The 20,141-nt window shown below is 48.4% G+C and overlaps 1 protein-coding gene across 1 annotated transcript; it reads right to left on the reverse strand.

The window, feature by feature from the left end:
• Positions 1-7,219: 7,219 nt before the first annotated feature.
• Positions 7,220-19,649, reverse strand: LOC309885690 (ectonucleoside triphosphate diphosphohydrolase 2-like). The gene is made up of 9 exons (XM_082775912.1): positions 19,493-19,649; positions 17,279-17,396; positions 15,550-15,700; positions 14,650-14,809; positions 13,288-13,512; positions 11,719-11,994; positions 10,794-10,889; positions 9,746-9,877; positions 7,220-8,893 (listed from the first exon to the last, which is right to left on the reverse strand). Exons 1-9 carry the CDS (start codon positions 19,604-19,606, stop codon positions 8,663-8,665), a joined length of 1,503 nt encoding a protein of 500 aa, XP_082632038.1. The 5' UTR covers positions 19,607-19,649; the 3' UTR covers positions 7,220-8,662.
• Between the last annotated feature and the right edge of the window lie 492 nt (positions 19,650-20,141).

The following is a 20,141-nucleotide window of genomic DNA, read 5'->3' on the forward strand; positions in this document are numbered from 1 at the left end:
AGGAGGTGAGCAGGAGAAGAAGAGTATCGTGAAGACTTTTGCAGGAGATAAAATAGCCTCTGGTCGTTGGCTTCATGCAAGGGTGTGTGTGAATGATCCTTCTGGCATGTAAACAGCATGCACCCGCAGAGGTGCTGGAAGGAGCCCAGGAGCACTCGGAGCAGCCCCAGAAGCACCTGGGCAGCCCCTGGAGACCCTGGAGTACCTGGGGCAAGCTGAGAGCAGCTCCAGCAGCCCTGAGAAGCCCGGTGAGAGCCCTCTAGGTAGCCCCAGAGGTGCCCGGGCAGGACTAGGAAGACACAGATACTGCTCATCCTCCACATTCAAAGCCAGAAGGTAGGAGGTTTATGTAGTTTACTTAAAGATAGCTGAGTAATGCAAAGGTATTAGGGCCCAGATCCATCCCACATAATTACAGGCATTGAATTGAATTGCTTTCTCTGGGCTGCGTTCACACCAGAGCTGGTGGAAGGGGATGGCTCAGCCTGCTCCAGCGCTGCAAAGCCCTCTGACAACACCTCTCTGTGGTCCGTAAGTGTGTTTGTAGTAGCCAAATCCAAAATGTCTGTATCTCATTTAAGAACCAAAGGCAGCAAGGATCAGTCCGGAGCAGATTTGCTCAAGATTTCGTATGAGTGTGCAATAATCTGTAAATACTGCTTTTCCTCCAGGATGTCATGCCATATCTTCAGAATAACAAGGAGCAAATGCCATCTTCTTTCTGATTAAGAAGATAGAAGGGAGTTTTATCTTGCCTGCGTTTTGCTGCTTGCAGTGTTCTGCTGTCTAGGAAAGTACATTCAGCACAAATTAAATTATTATCAAGGCCTGCTCAGAGCAGCGTTAGCAAGCATCTGTGTTCATGAAGCCCCAGAAAACTCTCCCTAAAAGCAGAGCAGGGGGAGACACTGCAGGGCCAGCAGGAGGTTTGCTGGTACAAGTCCTGCTGTGTTTCATGCAGATACAGGCTTTTTTTTTTTTTTTTTTTTTTTTTTAATTCCAGCCAGAAAGCAGAGGACTGCGTATCAGTGACAAATGTATTTCTTCGTTCGACATTATGAGCTTTTGTAGCCTATGCTTCTGCCAGCTTGTGCTTGTGGTTCAGCCCTTGCTGCCTTTAGTGTTTGGGAAGCTGTTCTGTAATGTGTAGAGTGAGAAATGGTTGCCACCCCCAACATCCCCAGTGGTAGCAAAAAATGGAAATACTCTGCTCCATTATGATGTCCAATATCTGTCTCCTAAATGGTAGCAGGATTATACCCAGCAGAGCAGTGATAATACCCCGTGGGGTAGCTAAAACTTTGCTCCTGTGATTGAGACTTCAGAGGTTTCCCTGGGAGATTCAGCTACCTAAAGATCTGTGGATCGGGAGGCATTTCAAATTATACATGCAAAATTTATTTTTGCTATTTCTATTCCAGTCAGTCAGTACTTCTGTTAGCTACGTGCAGATCCACAGGAAATGACAATGCCATTTTAAATACTTTTGCATTTTTTAAATTAAAGTAAAATGCCATTATTTCTAAGCTCTCTGTGAGGAGGAGCACAGCCAAGCTGCCAGGAGTCTGTATGGAGCTGCAGACCATCGTAGCCCTGTGACTTCGAGTGCTGTGGCAGCCCAGCAGCCTAATTTGTGTTACCAGAAGGTGAGCTGGCAAGTAGCGAGGCACATTGCTGCCAGAACCTTGTCTCACATGAAGCATTCCTTCAAAGGCAAACCATCTGCACAAAACTGACAATTCAGCAAGGTCTGGGAGAAAAAGAAATATTGCAAATTCTGTGGCCCTGCATGAACAAAATGATAAAGCATGTTTGTAAATGTCGGCTGTTTAGCGGACAGTCTGCAGAGAGGAGCTGCTGTGGATTCCCAGGGCAGGGGAGCAGGGGCAGTTGAAAAGCAATCGGATAGCATGGAAGGGAACAGCTAGAGCAAGCTGGGGAGAAACATGTCTCCTACATCGTTTCTTGTATTGAAAACATCTGCTTTAAATGGTATTTGATTTCTTTGGAAGCTCTCCTCAAACCTTGCTGCAAGTGACAAGGAAGGAGGCCTTACCTCATTTAGATGCTTCTGAATTTCCCATCTGTAAGTTTGCTGTATGAATTAATGGCTGTAACAGGGATACTAGAAAACATTAGGGACCACTATTACCAGGCCAACATCCCTGGGTTTAATCCAGAAGAAGACGTTAGTGAAGTTAAAGCTGGAAGTTGTGTTTCTATTTAATTATATATTCATTATTTTCTAACTTTGATTGTTCTTATGAACTTTTTTCTGCTGCTTTCAGCATGGAAACATTTTGCTGTGAATACAATTGGTTTGAGTAGAGTAGAGAGATACCTTTGTTAATCTTTGAGTATCGCCTCCCCGTTTTACTGAACCACTGTTGTGTGTGTGTTATGGGGTGCTTAGAGATGATCCCTCCACTCAGCCACCCGGCAGGCAATGGCTGTAATTCTTGTTTTTACACTTAACCTGCAAGACAGCAGTCTGTGTCTCTGAAAAAGTGTTCTTGTCTAAACTGAGCCTAGTATCTGGGGTGGGGATGGGGGTGGGGCTGGCAGGAGCCCAAACCCAAATCACAAAACTAATTCTGTCCATGTAGGTAAAAATCTGGAGCTCTGAGTTCAAGAGAGGGGCACTGCAGAATAAATGTGAGTGGAAGCCCTCTTCCCGAACTGAAAAGCTTTCAGTGGTGGTCCAGGTTTACAGTAGAACTGAAGCATGGCATGGGTATGGGTGCACATTTGTCATTCTGGTCTTTCTGATTGTTATTTCTGAGGATAAACAGTACTTTGCTTTCTAGAAGTTATTGCTCCCAAGAGATTCTACCTCAGATGGATCTTCCAAGGAAGCAGCTGTTAAAGGTGAGGGGCTACTTCCAGAGACTGGTAAGTGAGAGGTGCAGCTGCAGAATTCTTGGCTGAGAGGACCAGGAACAGTTGGCTGGGATTAAGCCACAAGTCCATTCAGGCCGGTATCTTGTCTCTAGTGATCAGCAGCCAAAGAAGAGCAGGGCAGACATATTCGGATGTCGGGGTGGTTCCAGCAATTCTTTAGCCATAAGCAAGCATCTTTTTGTTTTATAGCCCCAGTGGATTGTTTTCTTATGAATTTATCTAATCACCTTTTGGAGCCAAATAAACTTTTGGCATAAGCAACCTCCCATCATGATGAGCCCCATGGTTTAACCGCAAGCTGTGTGGAAGAAGAGCTCCTTCCATTTTGCTCCGTGATTTCTATGGAGCTCCTCAGTTCAGAATAATGCTGTGGGCTTATTACTTCAAAGCTTGCACTTGAGAGTCTTAAACATTGTCAGTGGTTACCATAAAATCGAAAGTAATGCTAAAGCATCTTTTACTTGACATAAATATCAGTATTAACTGGCAGTTTATATCTCCCACATGTTGAAAACCAGTGAACTTTGAACATTGCTCCCATGTTTTCCTCATTCAGTTCCACAGTTTCACTGCTGTACGTTGTCCAGAGATAAGCACTGTAAGTCTCACCTTCTTTCACTCAGGAGATCTGTTCCTCCAGAGAATTTCCACTGAGAAGTGGTGACTAATTTGATCATGAGGTAGGCATATGGTAACACCCCCTGCTGTGAACAAAAATAAACTTTCCTTCACACAGAAGTTGATTTTATCATTCCTCTTTCTCTCTCCAAACTCTTCTACTTCATTCCCACTGTAGTCCTCTTTCTAGTAGGGATTATTCAATCTCCTTCTCATTTCCAAAGGACCCTTCATCCATACTCCGTGCTAGTGCCCATCTCCCTGCACAGAAACCTTCTCCCACTGATGCCGCAGTTTCTTAACTCACTGATTAGAACTGCTTTCACCTCCCACATATAGAGAAGCTCCATACTGCAACGAGTCTTTCATCTGTGTCCACATCAGGAGTCTCCTCGGCATGTTTCCAGACAAGCCTGCTTGCTAATTTATTCGATTTGTGGTGGGACCAGCTACTGGCTGCATTGGAGGTTCCCGAGGCTTAAGGCGCTGTCCTGCCAGCCTCCCTCTTGTGACTAATCCCCGTCATTACAACCGAGGGGAACAAGACCTTACGCTACCAGTGTTTATCTGACTAAAATCATCCTATTGCAAGAAGACTCTTTAATACCTCATATAGAGGGCGTAGTGGAAGCCAAGTCAAAGACTTCTCATCTGCCTAGTCTCCAGTGCGTACTGGTACACACTGGAGAAATTGGCTATGCTACACTTAAAAAACCTCAGAACACTTTAATTCAAGCATCCACTAGCCTGGGTTTGATGGTATTGTAAAAAGACTTTTATTTTAAGATAGCTGTGGCAAAAATTGGTGTTTTTCTTATCCCAATTTTAATTTGGGCTTGTTCTGCTAATAGCATTTTCATTTACTTTGGTGTGTTCTGAATTAGCTCTTGAAGTAGGAGTGATAGTCCGTGAGGTAGGATATAAACATCATATGGCTTTCCACTTCTCTGAAAGATAGTCAGCTACATGATCATACGCATGGTACAAGAAAAAAATGTACAAGGCACTGACCCATCTCCAAATTCAGCCATCATGAAAGTCATTCTGCTGGATTCACTCCACCAGTGGTCTTGGTTTTCAAGTGATTTCACTTCTGTTTATTAAAAAAGCCCCTGAAAAGAAAAAAAAAAAAAACAAAAACAAACAAAAAAAAAACCTGACATGAGTGCAAACACTGCAGTACTTGCTGCTGTACATTGTTTCTAGACCTTCCCCTAACCACTGATCTGGAAATCTTCACAGGCAGGACAGTATCTGAAAGAGAGGAAGAGTTACGATCGCTACTTTAATAATGGGAAGCTGGAGCTCAGCCAGTAGGACAAGTTTTGCAAAGCTCATGCAGCCTGCCCGTCTCCCTGACCTCCTCATGACTTGCCAAGATCACCTATGGGTAGAGAGTCCGCCTCCGTGAAATCCTGATGCGTTGGTTCATCCATAGGCACCCTGCAAAATACACATATCTCAAAAAGCAGAACATAGCTACAGCCTTGGATACAGTCAGGTACCGAGAGAGAGGTTAGGACTCAGTTTAGGTTTCTCTCCTACAACCCCAGGGAACGTGGGGGCGTCAAAACAGGAAGAAGAGAGCAACTCTGGTCCTGTGGTGGTGGACTTGGTACTGCATAAGTGCACTGCAGGCAATAAACCATTGTTCATCTCAATCTCTGGGGTAATCCATTGGTACCAAGTGGAAGGAATCTACTGGCTGGGAATGCAAGATACTTTGGACATAATTCCAACTGGAAGAAAGACAAGGAGCTAATATACTCCTATAAACATGCTGAAGTGAAATTTAGGCTAATAGTCATCAGGAGGTCAGCTAACGCACTGTGTTTCTGGAGCTAAAGTAGACAAACCTCTTTCTGGTGTCTAATACGTTTGATTTCTTGCTTATTGATACTTGCTGACAGCAGCAGAACTGCAATTGCGTGTGAGCAGACATCACCTGCCAGAAGAGCTCTCCCATCGCTCAGCCCAGAGTGCGAAGGGAGGGAGCTATGCATAAACATACAGAATTTATGAACAGTTAGAAAATCCTCATTATTAATCATTTCCACAGTTAAATATCTCGCTGTAACTAAAGGCTGCAAATGTCTTTGTTTCAAAGTAAGTGAGTTTATCTGGAATCTCCTTTTAAGTAGATTTCTGCTGTCCAGGTAATCTGGGGATTAGTTCTGCAAATTTACGTAGTGCTGAGATGGTGGAGCTGCTTCTGTAGGAAGCGGGGGGAAAGGAGTAGGTTACTTTTATTAGCTTCCACTGTCCCTGTAGGTTCCCAATTTTTATTTTTTTATAAATTTATTCTTTTTATGACTAAAAACCCACATTAGTGCTTTTAACATACCAGTCTAGCTCGGTGTCTAACAAATACATCTGTAATTTTATTTTATTTTTTCTGCTGGGTAGAAAGATAATGTTATGTGCTTGCAATACTGCCCATCTGAAGCCCAGTTCACCTGGTAACCCTGGCTGCTGGGGGCTGCCTGTTGGAATGGGCATAACCATTACATGAGAACAAATTTGCCTGCCCACAACTGGCACCACAACGCGCAAGCAGTAGGCCTGCAGCAGGACACAGCAGTGGCTGTGTTTGGAAGAGGAGTGGTGGCAAAGGAGGGAGCGGAGCTGCCACGTGTGGTGTGGAGACCACTGAGGGAAAGAACTTCAGCCATCAAAATATTCTTTCTGTGCCTTTGTTAAGAACAGCAGCTTTTAGCTCAAGCGTTTCAGAATCTGCTCTAAATTGAGCAGTTGTGGTTGTCTTCATATTGCAAAGTCTTATTTCGATGTCAGCTGGTGGCTGAGGTATCATGGATTTAATGTGGAAAGTTTGGTCCTCTGTGTGGGCCGTCACTCAGTGCAGGTATACGGCATCTGTGGGGCAGGATCGAAATGTCAGGAGGACACGCTGAGCTTCTCGCCTAATTACTCACTTGTTATCTGCATGGAAGTCCCAAAGCGCCTGAACAAGAGCTTGGGGAAGTTCCCTGCAGAGTTCTTTCTCTTGGAACCTGTCATCTAGCATTCAAAATCAAGAATGAGCATAATGACTGAGCAGGCCAGAACACCTGCATTGCTGGTGTTCCTGGCATCTCACCTCCTTATTTCCATTTCTGACGGGGCTACCACGGGATTCTTTCTGGGCAGCTTACAAATCTCAGCCTGGAATCCCACGGTTGTCCTATGTGCTGACAGGTCACAGAGCTGGAGAGCAGTTTTAAAATTGCATTTCCAGAAACAGGAGGAATGAAGTCACAGGAATTTCCCCCCAGTCACTGTCTACCTCATAACCTCTTTTTTTTTTTTTTTTTCCTATGCAGGCCTTTCTGAATCCCTCCTGCCTTATTCAGGCGGTTTGAGCAAAGAACACATCAAAGATGTTGACACATCTCTCATCAACTAAATACCAGAAGCCAGGTTATCTAAAGTCATTTTCTGCCTGCCTGCCACTGGGGAGAAAGTGCCTTCAGGGGTTCTCGTTGTGTACCCCGAAAGTACACAGCACAACAGCTCTTGAGTAAACAGTGGCAAAACCAGCATCCCCCATCCTTCTCGCTGAAACACTTTGTATTCACAATAAAAACCCCGCTTTGATCTCTTGCCAAGAATAACACAGACAGTGTATTAAAACATCTTTAATAACATGATATAATTAAAAATATCTAACGTGTAACTCAAAGAAATGAATATGAAGCTTGTTTCGATCTGTTTCCACACCCCTCCAAACTTGACTGACAGGTTACAACCCTTCATTAGTTGACCTGAAAATTTATGAATACACCAATATTAAGAATCAGGGGGGTGATATATATGAGTTAGGAGCACAAAGGATTAATAACCGGGTTCGAAAGGACTTGGGTGCCGTGGTAGCTTTAAATATCCTGCAAGGCACATCATTGCATCTGTGAACATTTAAATTTCTGTTTAAAGTGGTCTGAAATGAGTTGGAGGCACTTGTGCCTCAGGCTTTTAACAGCTTGTGTGTTTAAGTCTCTGAAGCAATATGAAAGGTGAACTCTAAATGCTGTAGTCAAAGGACATTTGTCTAAATCCATCCCCTTTTTCACGATAACATGGGGAATTTGTATAGTGCCTTGTGTTAGGAGAGCAGAGCAGACCAGAGGAGCTGGAATGACTGCCAAGTCCCAGAGGAATCCTAAGTACTGGATTTAAAGTAATTTTGGTCACAGTCTAACATGAAAGTCATTGGACTGACAGTTGGGAAAGCTTCTGTTCCTGGGTCTGCTCTCATCTAAAGGACAGTATTACACATCACACTCTAGAGGCAGTGAGACAAGCAATTCAGTGCAAATGAATGAACTGGGGAACCTCAGGCCAGCATGCACCCGATTTTAACACGTGAGATTAGATGTGTTAATTTAAATCCTGTTTAAAGTGTTTAAATTGACAATTTTAACCCTGAGTTGCCATGACTCAGCTGAGAGACAGGAACTCAGCTGCATGTCTGTGTTCTTTGTTTCTCCTTTGATGTTGTGTATGTTTTGTGTGGACCAAGACCAAACCCATTGCTTTTGAAGGATTCTCAGTCAGCTGGAGCATTCACTGGAAGGGATGCATGGGTACTGTCACTGATGTGGAAGGACATGTCAGGAGTAGCAGGAAGAAAATACAAACCTTCTTCTCTGGAACATGAAAGCAAGTTGGCTGTTGTATTCTGATTGTATTTTAAGTCTGTTCCAGTCTTCGTTAGTGGAGACATTGCAGGTATCTTCTCTCTTGTGGCCAGAGAAGAGGACAGCGCACCTTTTCCAGTTATCACCTCTTCTAATTAGGTCGGATTGTTCAATATTAACCTTGCTACAGTGCTCAGGGCCTGCCTCCTCAAGGGAATGTTTTCATTAGGTTGACATTAGTAATCTCACTTGAAGCCCAAACAAGATCTGCACAAGCTGGTCTCATTTGGAAAACATACAGCTTGATATCCACTGGGAATCTCAGACTTCCTGCAGAGCAGGATCTGTTTTCTCAATGTACAGTAGTGCAAATGGTAGCAGGCTAAAGTAAGGCACTGAGGCTCTTGAGTCCTGAAGGAAAATCGCTTGCATCCTCCAGTGAATGACGCCTATGTGATTTCTGTATGTACCCTGTTCCCTGCCCTCTGGCAAGAGTCTTGGAATAAGAGTCAGTTGTCATCAAAAACACTGCTGTTCCTGTTACTGAAGCTGTTTTCCTTGACCATCACTCGGTATGAGATGCGCATGAAAGAGCCAGTGAGCAGCACAACGAAGAGGATAAGGAGCAAAGACCAGACACCCGGTTCGATCCCCTTGAGGACTCCTGGGCTGTCCTGGGGGATGGTGTTGGTGAGACTCAGCAGGTACCCGAGAGTCCAGCCAGATGATGGATCACCAATCTATTGAAGTAAAAAGGAGGAGAGATCAGAAGAGCAGCAGACACTGTGGAGCCCAGCTGTGTTTCTGTACAGAGGCCCAAGGCCTTACATGCTTTATTTGAGACTGACCTAAGGATTAGGCTGGAAGTGAGCGGCTCTTCCTCTCCTAGGGAACACTGACAGGCCTTAACTGCCCTGCCCAGCCTCACCTACCCACTGGCCTTGGAGCCCTATTTAAGCTCTGGCCTGGGCAGCCAGCTCCCCCCTGAGCGATGCTGTGGGTGCATCTGTGTGCTGTTCTTTCTCCTGCTTGCTGACTGGATTTCCCAGGTAGGCCTCTGCTGTAAGCAGCTTTACTTGTGGTCCTATTGCCTGGGTGGATTTTAGGCTGGTGGTGTCAGTAGCTTGTCTTTGGCTTTCTAGTCTGAGCTTGCTGGATGGATCCCAGCCCTAACTCATTACCTTGCCTTTGTCTGACTCCTTCCATGTGGCTGACTGAGCTGCTATCGCTGGTGTTGCCCTGCTCAGGTACTAGGAGATATGCCTTTGTTGGTGAGCGTTTGGCTCAGGAAATATTATCAGCAGTTTGTCCTAAGCATTAAGTGGCAATGGAGCTTCTTCTGCTTATTAGACATGGATTCTTAAAGATGATACTGCTTCAAATAAGGTTTTGGCCTTTCAGGTTTTCAGTGGGGGCAAGAGGAATCCCTAGCTCTCTGACATTCTTTCCTGCTTCTAAAAACTGAATTTATTTTGCAAAACTATGTTGCTGGAGAAACCTTGTTGGTTAGGGCTTGTAGGACTGGGAACAGACTGGCTTTACTGAAAGCATCCTTCCCTTGTCATTGGACATACCACACCTTGGTAACTGACCTCTCGGAAGGCAGTCTGAACAGACTTATCGAAGTCCAGCGTGTATCCCTTTGTACTGAGATGAAAGATGAAGGCAGTTACAAAGCAGTAATCAGCAACTACATCCAGGCTTGTCTCGGACTCCTGGACTAGCTGGTGTCATTTCCAGAAAAATAATGGAGGAAAAAAAAAAAGTAAATATTCAGTAGCTGAACTTCAGGCTTGCTTAAACCCTCCCGCTTCCTGCTCTGGGACTGACTGCAGGACTGGAGGAGAGGGGTGGTGTCCTGTGCAGACTGAAGCCATGCTTCCTGCACCCACTGGGCTGTGGTCTGGGGATCAGTGCTACCTCTCAGTGCCTTTGTTCCCACCTCGTTAAAAGATCTGGCAGTTCAAAGAGCATCAGAACTGGCAGTCAGGTCTCAGGTCAACTGCTTGGTGTGATTTTCTGCTCTCTAATTAGGCTGAGCTAATGCTGCAGCCTTTCAGCGGAAGCACTAACGAGGCCTTTTCCTTCTATCCAGAAGAGAGAACTTCAGGGAACTGCTAATGAGACTTGCAAACCCTGTAGGAACTGGCCAGTTTAGATGTTGCTGTGGAAGGGACGCTTGGTTGGTGTATGCTCAAATGAGGGTGGTGTCATAAGACACCAACTGAGGAAGAGAACTTCCAGACACCCCATGGCTTGGGCTGTGTGAGCCCAGGTGAAATGGGATATTCCCCAGAGCCTAAGCAGATGTGTCCCTTGCACTGAATGAGTGGAGGATAACAGGAGGACCAAGGTGATGTGCAGGAGTAAGTAGATGGGCTTCCTGTTTACTCCTTAATATGCAGTAGAAGGCATTTGTGACTTCTCATGGAATTAAGTACAGGTGTTGCCAAGAGTAGCAGCTGAGATTTGAGAGGAAGGGAAATAAGTGGAGCCTGTTTCCTCAAAGTGTAAAAAAAATAAAGATTTTCCCTGAGGAAGCCAATGACTTACGGCTCTGTTAGTCTGACCCATGTGGGCTTTTATAACAGTGTCCCTTGCTTCCCACTATCCCTGTATGCTAAATTATTCCACAGTTACCTCTTTGACAGACATCCCACAAATCTTGTCGACCGCCTGACCCAAGTCAGGAGAGGGTACAGATTTTCTCAGGAAGTCCATGGCCTCAGAAATCACCTACAACAGCAACAAAAATAATCATCAGGTTGGACTGTGCATCCTTGCCTGCAGTGCCTGTAGGAAGTGGCAGTAGGCATGGGGCACCTTGCCCAGGTGCCCTCCCTATGCACCTGTGTTTGGTTACAGTGCCTCTGAGGAAAACAAGAAAGATCTGTTGCTGTCTGGAGAAGGAAACAGGGCTGAGTTTAGCTTGCACACAGCAGCCTCCTGGCCCTCTGGCTACGTAGGCTAGTCCTTGTGCTCCTTGGCACTCTGTCTATGGGAGATGCAGCAGCAGGGAACTGGGGAGACTTCTCTAATTCCTCCCTCTGGATGCCTTCTCTGAAATGCACTCAGTATGTCTTAGGACCTTGCAGTGGTTCTGGCTTAACATCCTAATGATTTGGACACTAGATCCAAGATCTCAGGTATAAGCACACTCGTGGTGGAACATGCCTGGATGTTACCTCAAAGTGGGAGAGGAACTTTAGTTTCACCACGGTCTTGATGTGAGAAGACCCCAGCATGCAGCCCCTACCTGCCCTAACCCTGTGGGATCACACGAGCTCCTTTATGGCTCTATGGAGCCCCCCACGGTCATCTCACAAGCAGACATTGCTGAGACATGGGATGGAAAAGCCTCATCAGAGTTTGTGGTGGGAAGCCTGTGGTCCATTTTTGAACACCTTTGCCCCAACGGGGGGGAGAAGGCAGGAGTGCATGTGTGGCCCTGGCCCTCTTGGCTAGCCATTGTGGCTGTTCCCACTGTACTTATTAATGACCAAACTGGTCCCATTCCACGGGTTCCCAATTCTAATTGCTTTCCCCGGTGTCAATGAGAACCCACCAGAAACCTGGTCTGCGAGGGCTTTACAGCACTGCTGAGGGAATGCGTGAGGAAGCTGCAGGAGGAGGAGGAGGAGTTGAGCAGGCTGTGCACAAGGGTCACGCAGGCAGACGGGTTGCTGGAACCGGTGATGTTGAAGACCTCGTCAGGACCAGGGATGTCCGATGCGTCGTCACTGGCAGCACAAGGCCCTGCGTGCACTGACTGCCACCGCACTTCCTGGGAGTAGGTGAGGGGCCAGCAGGGATTAGACACAGTTTTAGCACTTCTCTGATCCTAGGGAGAGAATAAAACAAGGGTAGAGGCAGCAAGAGAGGAGGTCGGCATCCCAAGGCTTTATAGAGGGAGACAATACAACAAAGTAAGGAACAGTTGTGGGTCTTTTTCCAGCACCACAGTGTTGTAATGAGCAGGCAGGCTGCAAACGGTTTGCCAAACCTTATCTCAGTTAATTCTACTGCAAGACCCAGATGCTGCAGGGTCCCAGCTCCTGCTGAGTTCAGGGCAAGCTGCAATGACTGAGTCTGCTGTGGGAAGCTGAGGAGCTGCAGCCTGTGGGTGTCTTGGCCCTACCTGCTCTCAGGCCAGAAATACAATTTCAATGAATAAGGTATTCTTTCCAGATAAAAGAAAGGCTGTTCTGGTCTGCCTTCAAACACGTTCAATTCCTCTTTTGTCCATGCTCACGAGTCTGGTTGCTGAAACCCTGGGTAATCCTGCTTGCATTAGGCAGTCAGCCAGGCCTGGGCAATTCTCTGGTTTATGATGTTTCAGCCCTCATGCTCCCCATTAGCGAGGGTGACCTGGATGGCATGTGAGTTCCAGTTAGCTGCTTGCCCATGTGGGCAAGTGGGGACCATGCAGGGCTGTGGAAACCCCTTGACAATCAGTGGTTTTTGTCTCTAGGAGTTCCCCAGTACATCTGTGGTAAATGGGGCCCTCTGTGGGGCATCCAGGTCTCATATCAGGGTCTGCTCCCCGGAGGGAGGTGTGGCCGGGCACTGAGTAGCTTGTTTATGAAAAAATCAGTTTTGCTGAGGACAAGAATGATTCCTGAATTTGCATCAGATTGTGCTACCAGTCCCTGCAAGTGGGGAAAACAATTTGGAAGAATCAAAACACCTGCATGTTTTCAAAATGAAATATTGCTCTTTTAGAAAGGGCTTCAGAGCTGGTCAACAGGACAGCAATATCCTGAACAGAAGGTCCCTGGTGGTTCCCAGGTGCTCCCCTTCTAGGATGGGGATCCAAGGGAAGTCTTTGCCTCTCTCCACCCTGAATGTGACCTTAGCACCTGTGGAGAGCAGCTTTGTGCTTGTGTGCATTAGGCAGGGAGACAGGGAGTCTGCAAGTAGGAAATCCTGAACTGCGTGTCTGCTTGGAGGGCATCAGTTCAGGCATGGGGACAAATGCATTGGGCTTTTTTTTTTTTCTTCAGATAATTGTGAACACACTCTGCAAAAGACTGACTGATATTTTGCCCCTTAGCAGCTACACCCTATGAAACCAGTGCAAAGGGTTGATATTATATCCAGGAGCCTCGCAGCAGCCCTTCTGGCAGGTACTCACTTGTATGAGCATAGAGAGCAGCCTCCTGCGGAGCTGGTCCGTGCCATGGCAGGGGCAGTGATGGGTGTACACGTCGTGTGTCCTCCCGTACAGCTGCAGCCTCACTCCCTCCTTTGGCGCCTGGTTCCCTTCTTCCCTGGAGGTGAGCTGTGTTGAGGCTCCTCCTATGGACAGGACTCCTGCCATCCCCTTTCCGGAAGGGACCAAGTGTCCTCGCCAGTCATACTGACCCCAAAAGAACCAGAGAGGTTGGTTATTAGGAATTCTACATCTGCGTCATGGTCAGATACAAGCACTACTGCACAGAGAAAGCAGCTTTCTGGTGCCATACAGCTGCCCCCCTCCACTCCCAGGACATAAGGATGCTGAACTGCAGGATTTGGAAGGAACAGAGGTGCCGAGGGAACAGAGGAACCACAGCCATCTGCACAGAGCTTTCCACAGTCAACGAGAGCAAACAGGGCTCACAGCCTTGGATGGCTGCTCAAGGCAGTGGTCTCAGAAGGTAGGAGCAGGGGAGAAGATGGTGGGGAATGAGAGGGAGGTTTCCAGGTGGGCAGTTACAGGCTTCAGGTGCTGCCTTGATGCTGAAGTGCTCCTCCTGTCAGGAGAACCCTGTGGTTTCATCTCCTGCAGTCTTGCAGAACTGATTTTGGCAATGCTGAAGTTAGCAGTGTGGGCAGGAAAGCTTTGCACTTTGCACTTTGAGTCTTTCTTGGGAGCCATTGGATTGAGAAGCCATGGAGGAAGCACGGAAAATTAAATGCACTTTGTTGTTCAGTGTGTGCCTTCTGAATACAGACCAGGCACCTATGCTAGGGACACCCAGCTGTACTCGTGCTGGCATCTCAATGAGAGGGACATTTACAGGCTTTTCTCTTGCTTCTCCGTCCACAGGCTGGTCCCTGGGACAGCTGGACCCTGGTGACAACTGCACAGTACCCTGCAGATATAGCAGCAATGCCTGTTCAACAGTGGCTCTGGGCTAGGACTGAAGGTCCCTGAGCAGGGCACTGGAATTCTTGTGTACACCCGGGAGCAGGCTGTGTAAGGTTGTCTTTGTGAACGTCGTGGATGCGTTGTCCAAAAGCTTCACATCAGGACAAGAATATGAGCACATCCAGGCAAGGCTGTGTTAGAGGTTTGGTCCCTCAGCCTGATTTTAATCATCTCACATCATCTTCCCCCCAGCCAGCTAGTGTTAGATATAACCTGCCTTCTCTAAAAGGCAGTGCAAGCAGTGCTCAAGCATTGTTTACAGTGCAGGGATTTTTAATGGTCCCTCCACTTGTCTCTGTTGCTGTTTGTTAATGGGAATTACTCGGCTCAGTTCTGTACTTTCCAGACAGGATCATCCTTTACCTTGAAGAAGTTCTCCAGGACGTAGTTAACAGCAATCCAATTGAATACTTCTTTGTTTAGACTGGACAGGATTTGTGCCCCCTGAAAGTCAAAGGGCGTTGACTTCAGGGCCACAGTCAGGGCTGCGAGCAGATCGTCAGAGAAGGTGGGATGGCTGAGGCTAGACAGAAAAGAAAAAGAAGGCACAATTGCTGTTACAGGGCTTTGCCAGGAGCAGCCCACAGAGTGCACAACTGCAGGACATCTGCTGTGCTCCCTATTTTGGGTGGCAGCACTGTGAGGCACAACGATAATCCTCCTCCTGCTGCTACTTCCCTCTCCCCTCACACAGCGCTGGTGGCAACAACAGCCTGCACAACAAAAATGCAGAGGGAAGGTTTGAGCAGCTGTGCCACCAGTCCAGAATCTGGGAGCTTAGTACCCGCTGCTACTGAGGGATCCTGTGGCCTTGCCACCAGACTCCAGACTTTACTTTTCCCCAATGTCCATAAGGAGCCAGAGGTCCCAGTGAGGTGACTGGGAACAGGTCCAGTATGTAGGGTGGACCTTCCCACCACTGCTCCCAACCTGCTGCCAAGAAGCACCACTGCACACTCACGTGGATTGCCATTAAAGCTAAAAACACTTCAGCTTCCAGACTGACAGATGTTTCCCCCAGCCCTGATTGTGAAGGTGACCAGTGGCAGTAGCAAGACTGTCGTCTTCATGGCTGCTTTGGGGCACAGGGTATGGACACAGCCATGCCGTGCTCCCCTCCAGTACATGGGGAGCTGAAGAAGGTTTACCTGACCAGCAGATTAGGGATGAAACACTGCAGAGCAGACAGGGTGAGACTCATTTACAGACTGATCCACATGACGTGTGCTGATCTCTGGGTGTGGGTTTGCAACATGCACTCACTTCAGCTGCCTCGTGCTGGTGGTTGCTCCCAGGTAGAGGGGAGTTTGGCTGTGCTGCTCTGTCGGGATCGTTTTCTGGGCCTGGTTCAAACATGTATCCAAGCTCTTCCCTACTTTCTGAGGTGAATCTGAGTAGTTGAAGATTCCTGGACCTGGGGATCAGGGGAAAGAATGGAATTTTCTGTGGGAAGATGTGGGAGAAGCTGTGGGAGGTGTTACTAGAGGGCATGCTGTCCTTCAGGACACACACAAAGCCAGGATCTGTCTCAGGTGGAACAAAGGAGCTCCCACTTCTTCCATTGCTCTCTTCTGGGAGTAAAATGGTCAATATGTAAATACCAAATTACATTCATCTAACCCCAGCTGTGCTGCTAAGATACCCTGTAAATGACCATGCGCCAGCCACATGACTGCTGCAACAGCTGAGGCTGTCTCAGCTCAGAGGAAAAAATGTAAGTGCTATAAAAGATAAGCAAAGGGCACACTGCCATGCAGGCAGCATCGAAAGTGATGTCATCTCCTTCCTCCAGCCACTTCCTTCTGTGTTGGTGGAGGTGGCTTGTGAACCAGTTATCTACCAACAGGACACCTCTGGTCTAGAGGAAGCTGGTGCTGTGCAGACAGAAGCTGTGTGCAAGCCCTGACTCATCTTTCCGAGCGAGATTCAATGTGGTCTGAAATGTTGATTTTGAACAATCACCCGGAAAAAGCCTGGCTTCCCCAGCCTCTGTCCCTCTCGCCTTGCTGGCTGCGTGACTCCCTCCCCAGGGGTTTTGCTCTCCTGGGCCCCGTATGGAGCTGAGCTCACATGTAGAAAGAGACCTGCAGACAAGGAATTCTTGCTGCTGCTGATACCCTGCTGCTGCAGCTTCAGGTGTTCAAGCATGGAGCTACAGTTAGTTTTTTAACCCAGCCTGTGACCGTGGCAGCAGTCAAGACAAACACAAGGTGTCAGGGAGCCCTTAGTGCACCATCTGTATGTGGTTTGTTTTGCTAGCAGCCTGCAAGAGCATCCCTTCCCTGCTTGTTGCGAGGCTGCCCTGCTACTGAGAGTTCAGGGCTTCCAGCATTCTGCTGTAATCATGCCTCAACATCAAAGCAAGATTTAGAGATAGGGAAGAAAAACCCCAAGCGCATTAAAGTACAAAACTCTTTTAGCTGGCACCTGTGGGGCTTAGGCGACCCAAACTATTGAAAAATACCCCAGTATTCTCCAAAATGTGACACTTAAAGCCAAGCTGAACTCATACTTTTGGTATCAAAGGGGTTAGAGCTGTCATGCCTCCTGTGGGGCTATACCACTCACTGCCCAGAGTACAGCTGGGAGGAGGAAGAAGTTACCAGGAGTCTCCCTGCAGCCAGACTTGTCTCCATTGCTGTTCACCATCTCCCCTGGATGAGGACCTCAGCAACCCTGGCTCGTCCACTGACCCACGTGGATGTTGGAACCACCCCTCGGTGTGCTCCCCTAGCTGCAGCAAGCCACCGAAGCTGTCATCTGCTACTGAAGTGCTCTGACACCCAGCTGTGTATAGATAAATCTGCCCACGCTGAGGAAGACCCATGCTGAAAATGAGCAGCCTGCGCTTCGCTGTTGCCAACATTTCAGGTTTCAGCTAGATGATACAGGAGCTGAGGAAATCGCAGCAGTGGACCACACACAGACCTCTCCATTTTGTTCCATCCTGTGCTAATCCCAGAGCCCAGAATTCATGGATCGGGCACCTTACCTTGCACGACACAGGAACTGCACTCTGTGATAACCCCAGTCTTGTTTGTCTTGGTAGTGGTCCAGTTGTAGATGAACAGGACGGTGCGGGATGGGCCAGCATCCAGAACAACGCCATACTGGAAAACCCCGAAAGCATTCTAAATAAACACTGAATGCACAATTCTTTGTTACTGTAGGGCCGCTCATTGTTTTGTAGGTACTCTGGGTGACCCATGGGCCTACACAGCAGTATTTCATTTAGCTTTTTACGTTCAAAGAAAGAGTGAAGGCAGGAGATGATGTGCATTTAGAGTGAAGCATCTGCATTTCTGAATATATACACGAGGAGCAGCAGAAGTGGAGAAACACCCAGAAATACGTAATTTCTGTAGTGGCATGCTCTGTGGTTGTTCCTGAAACCAGGCAGAGGGCTTCCATGGCAAGCTGAGCCATCTGGAGCTTGGGAGAAACAGGCCCTAGTGCAGTGGGAGACGGAACTATACAGTTTCTCAGCTGAATCTGGGACTCAGATTGCTGCTGGGTTAATATGTTAGAGAAAGAAGGCTTTCATGCAGAACTTGGAGGGCTGTGGCTTTCTGCTGCTTCTAAGGAACCCGAGACTCACTTCCCTACTGGAGATAGTGCAGCATGGGTTGGGTTTGCCCTGATGTGTGCCAGATCTGTTTGAGCCGCAGCGTACTCGGACTAACCATCGCACGCACTGTCCAGTGCAGCCGTTCCATGCAGACTGAGATGATGTCTTGGCAAAAACAGCAGCAGCCTGCGTGAGATTTCTCAACACCTTGTGCACTGTCATATTTCTCCTACTGCCTAGTAGTGAGGCTGAGGGTTTTCTTAGTCTCTTTGCAGCCCAGGGTCTGGTCTGTTTGCCACTAATTGAGCTTGACAGTGCTGTAGCTGGTACATGAGGGTTAGGAAAGGAGAGACCACAGGGGTACCCTGCAGTGCAGCTCTCAAAATGCCCTTAAAATAGCACTCGTGCTAGCCTAGGGTATCGCTTCCCCATTCCAGTCTGGGACATCTGCGGTAGTGCGTGGTCTAAGCTGCATCTTCTACAGAAATACTCATAGCTGTCACTGAGTGGGAGGAGAAAGCTCTGGAGAGGCCTCTAGAGAGGCTGGTGCTTGCAGCATCGGAAGGGTTTTAGCAGAAGATGGAGCCTGGCTCAGCCCTGCCTGCTGCCAGCCGCCTGCACCCTTCCTGAGAGCTCCCAGGCTCGGTGCTGGGGCTGGAGCTGGTGCGGCTGGAGCCCGAGCAGAATGCGGAAAGGGGACGCAGCTCCCTGCCCGAGCCTGCTGGCATCCTCCCACACGAGTGACAGCTCGTATTTCTGGCAGGGACATGTCAGCTGCCGCAGGAGAGGAGGAAACAAATGCTCTTGGTGGAGAAGCCGGGATTTTTCCTCCCTCACAAAATGAGAGAGTGCTGCTGGGAGCGCAAGGCAGGGGAGAGTATTGCTGCTTTAGTGCCACAGCTCAGCATCAGGGAAGGAAAGAGGTGCTGGCAAAGCACGGAGTAACAGGGTTTTTTTAATCCAGTTTTGTTTGAGAAGCCTGGGGGAGGATAGTGTCTCTAAACTTGTAGGTTAGCGTAGTTCTGAATAAACCACAGTGTGTGACTAAGCACACCTCAGCAGCTTTGTGTCAAGAAGTACGGGCAGATCTGGCAGCTGTGTATGGCAGGATGGATCTTCAGCTGAGATCAAGAGGGGAAAGGAGAAGTAGGAGAGAAAACCCTACCGACTTCCAAGAGGGACCCAGCTCTTTCCCTCCCCTGAAATCACGGCCCCTTGCTGCTGTGGGGTGGCTCCTGCTGGGGGCTGCCTCTGCCCAGCCCGCACGGGGCATTTCTTCTGGCTGATAGACAATGCTCAGCTGGCACCTCCCCTCACCAGCTGGGCACCTGGACCCAAAGGCTCAGCTTGGTTTTGGTTGGAAAAGCTATACTATGCCGAAGGATGCTCTTGCATCCTCACAGCCTTGTTCTGGTCCATGTTCTGTTGTTTCAGGCTAGAAAGTCAGTAGCTCAATGAATCTAAAAAGCAACAAAACACCAGTTTGTAGTTTAAGTGCCTGGCTTGCACCATGGAGAGGCACAAGGAAACAGGCAGGCTCTCCTTAAGCAGTAGCCCCATAGCCATGGATAGTGTCCTTTGCTTATTGCCCCTCTTGACCCCAGCTTTGCCACCCCTGCCGGAGCCGTTCGCCCTTACCTTGGTCCCGAGCGGGGTGACGGGCACGTCTTTGGTGGAGACGCAGAGCAGCACGATGCCCGTCAGTCCCGCTACGATCACCAGCCAGGGGGGAAGGAGCTCACGCCAAGACATGAAGCACTTTTTGTCAGAGAGTCAAAGAGGAAGCAGAGGAGCAGCGAACGGAAGCCCACATCTGACAGCGGCTGCTTTCTACGAGCTTTAAAAAGAGGAGAAAGGCGGGGCCAGGGCCAGGCTCTGGCTTCAGCCCAGCCCCAAGCCACAGGGACCATGAGGAGCGCGTGGGCCAGGCTGCGACGGGCCGGGCAGAGCACCCGTCCGCCAGCCATGCACGCAGTCAGTGCAACCACAGCTTCGTGCGATTCCGGTGCTCGCTTGGCAGAGGCATCGCCAGAACCTCGAAACCGCCCCGGGCAATGGTGTTGAGGGTAAACAGAAATGCGGGGTGAACTCTCCTGTTTAATAAGCAGGAAGCAGGCAAACTCATCGCGCTGGTATTCTGCGCCTGGCAGTGCTAGCAGGAGCTGCCAAAATTAGAAATGGGGAAACTCCTCGTGGCTGGGTTTCCTTTTCATCCGAGGGCCGTGCTTGGCACTGGTGTGGACCTGAGGCGCTCCCTGCAAGGATGCCTTCATCTGCGATGGGGCAG

This window comes from Aythya marila (assembly GCF_965140915.1).
Source record: "Aythya marila genome assembly, chromosome: 19".
Classification (NCBI taxonomy): Eukaryota; Metazoa; Chordata; class Aves; order Anseriformes; family Anatidae; genus Aythya; species Aythya marila.

Coding starts and splice junctions, on each gene's coding strand:
- LOC309885690 (XM_082775912.1), bottom strand. CDS start 19,606: ATGTCTTGGCGTGAGCTCCTTCCCCCCTGGCTGGTGATCGTAGCGGGA. Junction 13,513..14,649: donor TCCTGGAGAACTTCTTCAAG/GTAAAGGATGAT, acceptor TTTTGGGGTCAG/TATGACTGGCGAGGACACTT. Junction 11,995..13,287: donor TGCTCTCTATGCTCATACAA/GTGAGTACCTGC, acceptor TTCTCTCCCTAG/GATCAGAGAAGTGCTAAAAC.